Source organism: Sus scrofa, chromosome 1, assembly GCF_054392235.1.
Source record: "Sus scrofa isolate SSC_HxYL_T2T_F1_AM1 chromosome 1, Sscrofa_HxYL_maternal_Yorkshire_Landrace_v2.0, whole genome shotgun sequence".
Taxonomy (NCBI): Eukaryota; Metazoa; Chordata; class Mammalia; order Artiodactyla; family Suidae; genus Sus; species Sus scrofa.
Window position 1 is genome coordinate 130,766,747 of NC_139383.1, and position 13,252 is coordinate 130,779,998.

A 13,252-nucleotide genomic window follows, 5' to 3' on the forward strand; every position below is an offset into this window, starting at 1 on the left:
TTACTTTCTAGTCTGTGGGCTGCCCACCTGGTAGATATGGGGTTGCTATCACCTAATTGCCCCTCCTACCCTCTTGATGTGGCCTCCTCTTTGTCTTCTGGAGTAGGATATCTTTTTTGAAAGTTTCCAGTCCAGGGAGTTACCATCATGGTGCAGCGGAAACCTATCTGACTAGGAACCATGAGGTTGTGGGTTCAATCCCTGGCCTTGCTCAGTGGGTTAAGGATCTGGCATTGCTGTGAGCTGTGGTGTAGGTCGCAGACGTGACTTGGATCTAGGGTTGCTGTGGCTCTGTTATAGGCTGGCAGCAACAGCTTTGATTAGAGCCCTAGCCTGGGAACCTTGATATGCTTCAGGTATGGCCCTGAAAAGATAAAAAGAGGGGAAAAAAAAAATGAAAGGAAGTTTCCAGTCCATTTGGTTGAAGGTTGTTCAGCATTTGGTTGTAACTTTGTTGTTTTTATGAGAGAAGGTGAGTGCCATTCCTTCTGTTTTGCCATCTTAATCCCCTGAACTGATAGTGGAAATTCTTGAAGCAAATATAAACCAAGAAAGACTGCCTAGAGAACTGAAGCCACTTTTGCCCTGAATATGTTTGCTAATATCAATAAATTTAAGTTTCTGTTTATCAGCCTTGTGGGGTTAGATGGACAGAAATTGATTCTGGGCCTACCCAACATGTGGACAGGTAGTCCTATAAGAGATCCTTCTTTGTTATACTTGAACTACATATGTCTACACCTGAGGGGGCAGGAAGAGCCAGAACTAACCCCTGACACCCCTTGTATTGCCTACCTCCCTACCAAGTATCTAGGGACTTTAGGACTAGATGTCTTGGTTCTGAGCAGAACATGAGAAAAAATAGAAAGGAAACAAAACTCTACAAAATTGTGTTCACAGCCTAGCTAGGTAAGGGAACCCCCAGTCATGACTTAATTTAGGTTGATCTCTGACTGGTAGTGTCTCTCAGGTTCTTAGCAGAAGCAAATGTAAATGTTTCTTTGAGGAATGCTGCTTTATCTTAGGCCTCCCTACAAATAATTTTTGAAGGATGTGTAGTCAGAGACAACCAGATATACAAGGAGACAAGGAAGCATGGGCAAGAACCAGTAGAAACAATGGACAGTGGAAAAAGATTGTCAGAAGCATCATAGGTTAGAATTAGAAGAAAGCATATGTTAGAATTAGAAGATGCATGATAAAATAGCCATGATTATTATGTTTACAGAAATAAAAAACTTGAAGACAGGAAACAGGAAAAAAAAAAGTGGTATTGTGGATTTGAAAAAAACAGATACAACTGCTAGAAATAAATAGAGTGTGTAAATCAACTTCAGTTTAATATTTAAAATTAAAAAATAAAAAAATAATAGAATAAGTGAATTAAAAACTTGGTGCAATTTGTAGCAGATTGGACACATCAGGAAAATTATTGAAATGGAATATAGATCAGATAGCATTATCCAAGAGGTAGCTTAGGGGCAAAAAGATGGAAAATATGGGAGACAGAGTAAGAGAGATGGAGGGTATATTAAGAAGGTCTTAATAGGTATTCCAGAAGAAGAGGACAGAGGAAATGGGGCATTTAAAGAGGTGAAGGCTGATGTTTTCCAGAAACAATGGAAGATACCAAACCAGGATCTGAGAATCCCAGTGAATCCTAATTAGGATGGAAGTAAATCCACACCCAGACACACCATAATGAAATTTCAGAAAATCAGTGGCGTAAAGAAAAATCTTTGTGTGTGTATGTATGCATATATATATGCATTCATATTCATATATATATGAATGACTGGGTCACTTTGCTATGCAGCAGAAATGGGCACAACATTGTAAATCAACGCTAATAAAAAATAAAAAACTTTAAAAATAATTTTAAAAAAGAGAAAAATCTTGAACGTAGCTGGAGAAAAAAAAGATAACCATCAGAGTAGAAAGAATAGGCTAACAGATGACTCTCAATAGCAACAATGAAAATAAAAAGGTAGTGAAATGATGTCCACAATATGAAATGAAAAAACCTGGGCATTCCCGTCATGCATCAGCAGAAATGAATCTGACTAGGAACCATGAGGTTGCAGGTTTGATCCCTGGCCTTGCTCAGTAGGTTAAGGATCTGGTGTTGGCTGTGAGCTTTGGTGTAGGTCACAAATGTGGCTCAGATCTGACATTGCTGTGGCTGTGGTGTAGGCTGGCGGCTACAGCTCTGATTTGACCCCTAGCTGGGAACTTCCATATGCCGTGGGCGTGGCCCTGAAAACAAAACAAAACAAAGAAAACCTGTCAACCTAGAATTTTATACACAGTAAAAGAAGAATGGTGAAATAAAGATATTTTAAGCAAAACTAGATTGTTACCAACATTCATTAAAGATAAATTTAAACCAACACTGTCAGTAGAAATTTGCTGTAATGATAGGAATATTCTTTATGTTTCCAGTATTGTAATCACAAGTTACATAAAACTATTGAACACTTGAAATGTGGCTTGTGTGATTAAGGAAGTGAATTTTTAAAAGTTAATTTAAATGGTCATATATACCATATTAATCCAGTTCCAAAGGATATACATCAGGCTGAATGAATTGCACTTGGTAGGAATAAAATGTGTGAAGGGCTGAAAAGTAAAGTGATGTATATTTAGAAAATGAAAATTAGTATTTACTGTATAAAACAGTAAAAGTATGGATTAAAAAAACAAGGCAGTAGTGGAAGGGATAAGTGGGACTCTAGGTTCTAAGGTTCTGATCTAGAAGGAGGGCATTTTTTTTTTTTTTTTAGGGCTGCACCCACAGCATATGCAAGTTCCCAGGCTAGGGGTTGAATCGAGCTGTAGCTGCTAGCCTACACCATAACCACAGGAATGTGGGATCCCAGCCTTTTCTTTGACCTACACTGCTGCTCATGGCAATGCCGGATCCCTAACCCACTGAGTGAGACCAGGGATTGAGCCTGTATCCTCATGGATTCTATTCAGGTTCATTACTGCTGAGCCACAACAGGAACTCTTAGAAGGAGGGTAATTTTTAAAAAAATATGTGAAAACTTTAAGTATATAAAAGGAAAAGAAAGAGTGTAGTAAACACCATGTATTCATTACCTAGCTTCATTGTAGCTCAGAGCCCTTATACTTGCCATTGCATCTCCCTTGGATCACTAGGAACAGTCAGAGTAAGTTCTTAAGCACCAGAAACCACCTCTGCTTAATTTTGCAGAAAAGAAATTTATCTCAGGAAGAAACTGCTGCCACTACTCTCATATGCCCCTCTTGCCATAATGATCAGACTTTTAAGACTTTCAGTTTATAAAGAAATATGGAAGATGAAAAAAATTAAATACTACTTTGAAGAAGCAGTTAGAAATATTCAGAATATGAGATACAGATAAACTGGTCATTCAATGTCCAGGGAGAAAAACAGGTTGGGTATATAGGGGAAAGGAAAATTGAACTAGAATAAAACTAATTGAGAGATGTAACAATGAAATGCATAGTGTGTCAATTGTAATGTACAATTTTTTTTAAATTATTTATTTATTTTTATTTTTTTTTTTTGTCTTTTTGCCTTTTCTACGGCTGCTTCCTGTGGCATATGGAGGTTTCCAGGCTAGGGGTCCAGTCAGAGCTGTAGATGCCAGCCTATGCCAGAGCCACAGCAACTTGGAATCCGAGCCATGTCTGCGACCTACACCACAGCTCATGGCAACGCCGGATCCTTAACCCACTGAGCAAGGCCAGGGATTGAACCCAAAACTCATGGTTCCTAGTTGGATTCATTAACCACTGCGCCATGATGGTAACTCCTTTTTTTTTTTTTTTTTTTTTTTTTTTTGTAATGTACAATTGTTAGAAAGGAGTAGAATGAAGCAAGGGTATTGACTGTTAATTTAGAATGTGGGTGATGTGGGAGTTCCCATTGTGGCTCAGTGGGTTAAGAACCTGACTAGTGTCCCTGAGAATGTGGGTTCGATCCCTGGCCTCACTCAGTGGATTAAGGATCTGGTGTTGCTATAAGCTGCAGTGTAGGTCATAGATGCAGCTTGGATCTGTCGTTTCTGTGGCTGTGGTGGAGGCCAGCAGCTGCAGCTCCAATTTGACCCCTAGCCTGGGAACTTCATGTGCTGTAAGTGTGGCCCTAAAAATAAAAAAAAAAAAGACTCTGGGTTGGGCATATGGGTGTGTTTACATACACACACAGACACACACACACTCATTAGGCATTACATATATTTTTCTATATTTGAAATTTTTCATTATAAAAACTTAAGTATTTTTCTGTTGATGGACACTTAAGTTGTTTGTAGTATCTTTTTTTCTATTACAAATAGTGTTTCTATAGATGGTCTTATACATGTTCCTCCCCTTGCATACATGTTCCTTTCCTTGGACTTCCCGTGTGGCTCACGACATAACTACATGTCCCTTTCCTTGTATACATGTTGTAGAGCATACAAGGAAATACGATAGTGTCTTAGCAGTGGAATCCCTGGATCAAAGGGTAGGTGCATCTTCAACTCTACTAGATATTGATAAATTTTTCTTCAAAATGATTTTACTGTTGAGAATTTTAGACAAAGGGGTCATGAAATGTATGCCTTCCCTACTAGATGGGGAATTTTTCGAGGGTAGGTACTATGTAGAGACTCACATATAGAAATGTTTAAATTGAATGAAATTATATTTTAGGGAAAGTCCCTGGCAGCTGGATGGAGAAACTAGAGTTGGGTCAGCTAAGAGGCTATTGTGATGTTTTAAAGTATGAGACAATGAGTGTGTAAGACTAGAGGTAGTGGAGAGGAAGTGATGAATATGAGAGAAATCTTAGGAAAGATTGAAGTGTATTCATTCTTATTATTGGGCAAGATATTGATGGTTCACTGTTGTAACTTAAAACATCCAGCAGTTTGTTGGTTTCACCGTACAGTGGACAGGTAAGTTATACTTTCTTGGTTAATTCGAAACCATCTACTCCTGGTCCAGGTCTAATAGAGTTCTAGCCTATCTTCATCCTCTGCACATATTCTTTTCAAGCCTCAGTCTCTTCTGGGATAAATACAGGTGATTTAAGAGAGACTAGTAGTTGAATGGGATAAAGGGACAATGGGTTGCAAAGATGAGGAGAACTTAGTGGAATCTGTATATGCCTTCACCTGCAAATCACTTTGTGAAGTCTTATGGGGACAAAGGCCATGTCCTCATATTTTTAGAGGAAAAGTCTGTCCAGTATCTTAATAGGGGTAATTCCACAGAAGCAGTTTTTCTAAAAGAATGCCTCTCTCTCTCTCTCTCTCTCTATATATATATATATATATATATATGAATATTTATATACATGTATTTGAATATATATGCTTATATTTATTTTTCCAGTTTTATTGAGATATAATTGATATGTAGCATCATATAAATTTAAGGTGTACAGCATAATGATTTGACTCATACATGATGAGATGATTTCCACAGTAAATTTAGTGAACATCCATCATCTCATATATACACAGAATAAAAGAAAAACGTTTTTTCTTGTGATGAGAACTCTTAGGATTTACTCTTTTAACAACTTTTATATGTAATATATATCAGTGTTTATTAATCATGTTGTACATTATATCCCTAGTACTTATCTTATAGGTGTAAGTATGTATCTCTTGATTACTTTGATCCAATTCTCCTGCCTCTGGTAACCACAAATCTTCTCTCTTTCTATGAGATGGTTTATTTGTCCTTGAAGTGTAATTAACCTATAACACTATGGTAGTATCTTGGCGCACAACATGGTGATTTGATATTTCTATACATTACAAAAATTATCACCACAGTAAGTCTAGTTACCATCTATCACCAAAGATATTAATTATTAATCGACTATATTCCCCACTGTCCATTTCATACCCATGACTCATTTATCTTTTAACTGGAAGTTTGTGCATATTAATAGTCTGTTTCTCCCATTACCCTTCCTTTTTTTTTTTTTTTTTTTTTTCAGGCTAGGGGTCTAATAGGAGCCATGGCCTCTGGCCTTCACCAGAGCCACAGCAACACAGGATCCAAGCTGCATCTGCGACCCACAGCTCATGGCAACGCTGGATTCTTAACCCACTGAGTGAGGCCAGGGATTGAACCTGCAACCTCATGGTTCCTAGTCCGATTCATTTCTGCTGCGCCACGAGGGGAATTCCCCTCTTCCTTATTTTAAAATGTTGCAACTTTTGCAAACTGTCAAGTGGGTCCCTTTAAGAAGTTTTGACTAGTGGTTCTAGAACAGCTTTGTCCAATAGGAATATACTGTGGACCACATATTTAAAGTTTTCTAGTAGTCATATTAAAAAATAAAAACAGGTAAACTTAATATATTTTATTTAACCCCATATATCCAAAATATTACAATTTCAACATGTAATCAGTATAAAAACTATTAATGAGATATTTTACATTTGGGCTAAACACATTCCAATGCTCAGTAGGCCTCTTATGGCTGGTGGCTACTATATTGGACAACTCAGTTCTAGAATAAACTGAGTTGAAACCTTTGAACTCAGTTTGGTACTGATTTGCTCTGCTGTCATTGAGGATGACCCTGAACTGATTTTGCTTCACAGTCTTGTTGCCGATTATTAGATAAGTTCTGGTTTCCTGTCCAGATTACTAATTTAGTAGGTCCAAGAATGATTCTGAGGATCCCAGACAAAGCCATTATCCATACTTACTGATTACCTTCACAGTTTTCCCCTTTGACTCAGCAGCATCGGACTGACATCAGATAATGTTGGATCAAATCTGTCAATTTAAGTTGCTGCCAGTAAAAAAGGAGAATATCCAGACAAGTTCCCATCTCATTCACGTAAGAGGACTTTAATTACAATAAGGCTGATAGGTATTCACTGAGCATGCTATTGATAAATTTATTTCCTAGAATTTGTGAAGCTGTCAGGTTAATTTCCATTTAAAAAGCCAAATGTTGCGACTTTATTAGTTATCCCAAGTATTTCTGGAGTTTGTACAGTGTGGCAAGCATGTTTTTTTTACTCAGTGAAAGAATACTTAACTGAGCATTTACCAGGCACCACAGTCCAGGCATAGTGACAAGCTGTAGCCAAGTAAATGGGCATGTTTAATGTGGCTTGATAAATGCCCTGATAGAGATAAATTTAGGATGCCAGAAGAACACACAGAAGGAATACTTGTGTTAGTTTTGGGGCCATCAGGGAAATCTCTGTGGAGATAAACTGAATTCTGAAGAACAGGTAGGAATAAATATGGCAAATTTTGGGGAGGTATGGAGAGAATAATATTTATATATATGTATTTTTTTTTTTTTTTGGCAAAGTCAGTGTTGTGTATAGATGTCCAAAAGAGAAAAAGAGCCTATTATCGCATATTGTCTGGAGCATGGAATTCATTGTGAGAAGTGGTGAGTGGTAAGGTGGGGGAGAAGGGGCAACAGTAGCAGATGCCAAATGTGAAAGGCTTTATATCTCATGGCAAAGAATTTGACTTAATCTGAGTTAACTGAGGAGGAACTTGATTTCTTTTCAAGAATGATTAAGAAGTTTGGTAGCAGAGTGGTGAATAAATTATGGCAAGGCAGTGCTGAGGCAGAGACGCTCATTTAGAGGTGCTCTAAGAAAGAAAGGGTGGAAGCCTGGGCAAAGATTGTGGCAGAGGAGAAAACCCAGTCAACAATATTTTTCGAAGGCCTACTCCATATCAGTGGAAAGAGGTAGAGGAATTTGAGAGGGATTTAGGAGATATAAGTGACAGGTCTTGATTAATTACAGTTGCGGGGTTTGGGGAAGGAGGAGGAGTCAAAGACAACTCTGAAGTTTGTGACCCTAGGGAACAAGCCAGTACTTGAACAGTTTGGATTTTGAAGTGCCTTGGGATCTGCAGGTAAAGGTGTCTATGGAATTGAATACTTGGGTCGAGTGCTCTAGATAGAGGCTAGGATTGAAGATAGATTTGGAAATCATCAGGTAATCATAGCTAACAAAGATAAAATCTGCCAGAGAAGATAATGTAGAGAAAGAAGAAGACAGCTGAAAAATGAAACACTGAGGAACTGCCAGTATTTAAGCAGAGAAGAAAAGGAAGCCTGTTGATTCCTTCAGCTGCCATCCTCACCTCCAAGCATTTTATAATTTAGATAAGACATATAAACATGAACCATGTGTGACCAGTGTATGACAGAGTATAATTTGGTGGCGAGTTTTGTTGTTCCACCTCTATGTTCAGTGGGAAATAGAATCAGGTGGGTAGAGATAGTGGTTAGTGTTTAGGTCAGAAAGTAGCAGTAGAAGCGCCTGCCACCGGTGGGGACATCTGGGCTATGGTTACTAGGAGGATCAGACCAGAGGTATAGCGTAATGACCATGTGCCTTCACTTTGGAGCCAGACTTCCTTGGTTCAAATCCCCACTAGCAGTCTGACCTTAAGCAGTGTGATCTGTGCCTTGGTTTCCTCATCTGTAAAATGATGATGATAATAATTTCTGCTTTATATATTGTGAGATTGATTGAGTTAATATATGTAAAATTCTTAGATTCTGTTTATTGTATAAATGTTAGGAATTATTTTCATTTAATAATTGGTGAGTTGGTGGGTCAAATGAGGGCCCATGTTTTGGATAGAATAGGTAGGCATTAAAGAAGGGAAAGTTTCCCTGAGAAGGAATGCTCCCTCTATGAAACTTAATATGAACACACAGGGCACAGGGTTTTAAGCAGACTTTCACTGATAAAGTGAGTGAAAAATGTCCTGGGAGAATCCAAGAAGGGCATTTTCTCCTTGACTCCCAGTTGGGTGCAGAATGTCCTTTTATTTTTTTTTTTAATTTTTAATTAATTAATTAATTAATTTTGTCTTTTTAGGGCCACACCCACGGCATATGAAAGTTCCCAGGCTAGGAGTCAAATTGGAGCTACACCTGCAGGCCTACACTACAGGTCACTGCAACGCCAGATCCTTAACCCACTGATCGAGGCCAGAGATTGAACCTGTCACCTCATGGTTCCTAGTCAGATTCATTTCTGCTCTGCCACAACAGGAACTCCAGAATGTCCTTTTAATAGATGCTTTAAAAATGGTAAAGAGTTGTGTCTTGTACTTTAGTCTTAAGTCTTGCTCTCCTGCTGTGGTAGTGGAATTTCCTCAGGTCATGGTTCCTGAAGAAAGTTATTCTGGAATGAAGTTTTCTCATCAGTTTTGTGAGTATGATTTCACTGGATGCTTGGCCTTGACTTTAGGAAGTTCTGGACCTGGGATCAAATTTCTTAAGGGAGTGGGGAACCTTATGGAGAAACAGTCATTCTTAAACACTGAGAGTAGGAGTGTAGATTGGTATAGTTTTTTGGTAGATAATTTAATTTGGCAGTATCTATTATAATTAAAATGTAATTTTAAAAAACTAGCAATTAAACTAAGAATAATTTCCATAAAAATGCTAATCCAAGTGTATCTCGAATGTGTGTTATAGCACTGTTTGTAAAAATGAAAAATTAAAATAAGATAAAATGATTAGTATGCTTATACTTTGTCTATAGTGTAATAATAGTTTCCTACTTGCTGTAAAAAATCATCACAAACCTAGTGCCTTAAACCAACACAAATGTATTAATTTACAGTTCTGAAGGTCAGAAGATGTAAAATTAAGATTTTATAAATAAATTTTAAAATTTTATTTATTTTCCTTTTTAGGGCCACAACTGTAGCATATGGAAGGGGCTAGGGGTCAAATCAGAGCTGTAGCTACAAGCCTATACCCCAGCCACAGCAATGCTGGATGCTTTAACCCACCGAGCAAGGCCAGGGATGGAACTTGCATCGTAATGGACATTAGTCGGGTTCTTAACCCATTAAGCCACAATGGGAACTCCCATAAATACATTTTTAAAGAAAGGAGTTCCCTGGTGGCACAGTAGGTTAAGGATCCAGTGTCACCACTGCTGTGGTTTGGGTCACTGCTGTAGCACAGTTTCGGTCTGTGGCCCAGGAATTTCGGCATGCCATGGGAGTGGCCAAAAAAATAAAGTTAATTAATTAAAAAAAAAAAAAGATTTCAGCAGGGCTGTGGGCTCTAGAGCCTTTTCCATTTTCTTTCCTTTTCTAATTTGTAAAGACTACCTGCATTTCTTAACTGGTGACCCCCTCCATCTTCAACTATAGCGTCTTCAGATTTCTCTTTCTCTCATCTCTGCTTCCTTCCCTCAGGCTCTGACCTTCCTGCTTCCTTCTTATAAAGACCCTTGTGATTACATTAGGATCACCTGGACAATCCAGATAATCTTCCTATCTCAAGAGCCTTAAGTTAATTAATCACATCTGCAAAGTCCCTTTTTCCAGGTAGGTTAACATATTCACAGATTCTGGGAATTAGGATCTAGATATATTTGGGGAGTATTATTCAGCCTATCTACTACACCCTGTAATATTGTGCAGCCACTAAAAAAAGAATGTTTAGGTCAGTGTGTACTGACATAGAAAGATGTCACTGAGAAAACAAGAGGACTCCTGTTAAGTGGAAAAAAAGCAAGTTGCAAAACAATATAATATCCTTTTTTTGGTTTTTGTTTGCTGTTTGTTTAAAAAGAAAAATAGGCATTGTATGTACATGTGTTTCTACATGCATAGAAAAGATCAGGAGAAATACACACTGAACATTTAAATAATGGTGACTTCTGAGGAGTAAGAACATAGGAAGTTATGGGGATGACTTTGACTTTGAACTATATATTTTTTATGTACAGTGGACATAAATTTGTTTATTGTAATTTTATTTTTATGAAAATGTACATGTACATTGTAGAAAAAGTAAAAAATACAAGGTTTGTGGTAAAAAACCCTGCAGTCCATTGTGTCATCTCTTCCCATTTCAGAACCATCTTTCCCACAGTCATCTATTTTATGTTTTATTTTTTTTTCCTTAGTACTTCCTTTCATATTTCTAAATCACAAGCTTATGCTATTTCTTGATTTTTCTATTTTAGATATTTTTGGCTTCCTACTTATGAAGATGAAGCTTTAGTTCTTTCTCTCTTTTTTTTTTGCTTTTTAGGGCCACACCCGTGGCATATGGAAGTCCCCAATCTAGGGGGTCTAATTGGAGCTGTAGCTGCCAGCCTACCCCACAGCCACAGCAACACCAGATCTGAGCCTTGTCTGCCACCTACACAACAGCTCAGGGCAACGCTGGATCTTTAATCCACTGAGCGAGGCCAGGGATCGAATCTGCGTCCTCATGGATCCTAGTTGGATTTGTTACTGCTGAGCCACGATGGAAACGCCCTGAAGCTTTAGTTCTCTTAAACCTCCCCATGAATATTTTCCTTGCCATTCATTATCTCAATAGAATTACACCAATTTTTTTTTTTTTGTCTTTTTTAGGGCTGCACCTGCAGCATATGGAGGTTCCCAGGTTGGGGGTCCAATCAGAGCTTTAGCTAGTGGCCTACACCAGAGCCAAAGCAATGTGGGATCTGAGCCGCGTCTGTGACCTACACCACAGCTCACAGTAACGCTGGATCTTTAATCCATTAATCGAGGCCAGGGATTGAACCCAAGTCCTCATGGATGCTAGTCGGGTTCTTTAACCTTTGAGCCACGATGGGAACTCTCAAAATTTTTGCTTGGATTAGTTTTCACTGGTTACTGCAGCCCTGAAACTATTATTCTCTGCTGATCCATGTCATATACATGTATATTGGGATTAAAGTTCCTTTCTTGTGTATTTTTTCCCCTCTGAAAAATTGTCTAGCCTTTTCTTTTGCGGAGATTTCTTATATACATCATTTACCCATCTCAAAAAAGAGAAAACTTTTACTCTATTCTTAGGAGATTTACTGGGGCAAGGAATAGTGACTTTTTTTGGAAAGCCAACAGACCAAGAAGATGGTAGATTAGTGTCCCAGAGAACGATTTTACTGAGTTAGAATTCAGGCTTCTTTTATATTACAAAGGCAGGGCATCTGGTTGGTTGTTGCAAACTTCTCAGTTTCAAAATCCTTTGCTCTTGAATCTGTCCAGATAGGTCAGATGGTGATATTCCTTTAAACCTCCAACAAGACAAATGTTATTCTCTGTTCTGCAACTTTTTATCTCTCTATGAATGGAAAGCTGTTTTACCTTTAAAGGTCAGAGCCTTGAGGATGGGCTATCCTGTATATTTCAGGCTGTCACAACATTCCTAACTTGTAGCAGAAGCCATAGAATAACAAAGGTTAAAGTAAAAGAAACAGATCCAATATGGAGTCAGGTTTGTTCTTCCCTATTACATTGTCTGGTATTTTTGAGTGTGGGTGGGATATGGACTGGAAATAATTGATACCTAAGCTAAGTGGTGGCTATGTGGAGTTTCATTGTATTATTGTGTCTATTTTATATATTTGCAAATTTTTCTATAATAAGATGTAAAAAATGTAAATAAAATGCTATGATATACTATTGTGATCTATTTTAATTTACTTGTTTGTACAGCATTTCATTTTTTTCCTATTTTAAGTAATGGTACTATTGATATATTTGTGATTCAAATATCTTTGTGTTTCTAGTAACATTACTATTAATATTATTATTTATGTTCTCGTGATTTATATGGGTGGAATTACTAGGTCAAAGACTGAACACTTTAAAAGCTTTTGATGCATACACAGTGCTAAACTTGATGAAGAACTTCAGAAGAATTTTATTGGATTTATAATTGTACTCACTGGGCATAGGAGTGATATCGCAAATTTTATTCTAAGAATTTTAATGAGACAGTTTACTATTTGAGTATATTATAGTAGGCTTGAATTTTCTAAGTGTTTTTATATTCTTTTTTGAGTGCTAGTAACAGTTCACATGGAAGCTAGTACTTTATAGTTTTATAAAGAGTTTTCATGTCCAGTAAATGCTGTACTTCTCACAATAGCTTTATGAACTATGGATTATAGAAAGTCAAAACAAAATAGACTTGAAGGGCTACAAATGTAATTATTGGTTGTAATTCCTGTTACCACTAGATGGCCCTCTCAGCGTGTACTTTTAAGTAAAAGCTAGTTCATAGATATTTTGAAGTTTCTCTATAGCTCTTATTAAAGTACATTTTAATTGAAGTTTTAAAATGGTTTATAGTAGGAGTTCCCTTCGTGGCTCAGTGGAAACGAATCCGACTAGGACCCATGAGGTTGCGGGTTTGATCTCTGGCCTTGCTCAGTGGGTTAAGGATCTGGCTTTGCCATGAGCTGTGGTGTAGGTCGCAGATGTGGCTTGGATCTGG

At 37.7% G+C, this 13,252-nt stretch overlaps 1 protein-coding gene across 29 annotated transcripts in view; it reads left to right on the forward strand.

Annotated features, from left to right (window-relative positions):
• GABPB1 (GA binding protein transcription factor subunit beta 1) overlaps positions 1-13,252 on the forward strand; it is a 75,571-nt gene that overhangs the window by 22,235 nt on the left and 40,084 nt on the right. For 7 of the 29 annotated variants that reach the window (XM_084970614.1, XM_021095701.2, XM_084970616.1 and 4 more), the window contains exon 2: positions 10,207-10,338. The exons of 15 other annotated variants lie outside the window; for them this stretch is intronic. Coding sequence is in view for 3 of the 14 variants with exons in the window: in XM_084970599.1 (XP_084826725.1) it covers positions 6,764-6,841 (78 nt within the window). In the remaining 11 variants the exon portion in view is untranslated. Of the gene's footprint in view, positions 1-5,961; positions 6,842-10,206; positions 10,339-13,252 lie in introns of those variants that run through there. 7 more of the 29 variants (XM_084970602.1, XM_084970606.1, XM_084970609.1 and 4 more) reach the window with 5 other exon arrangements.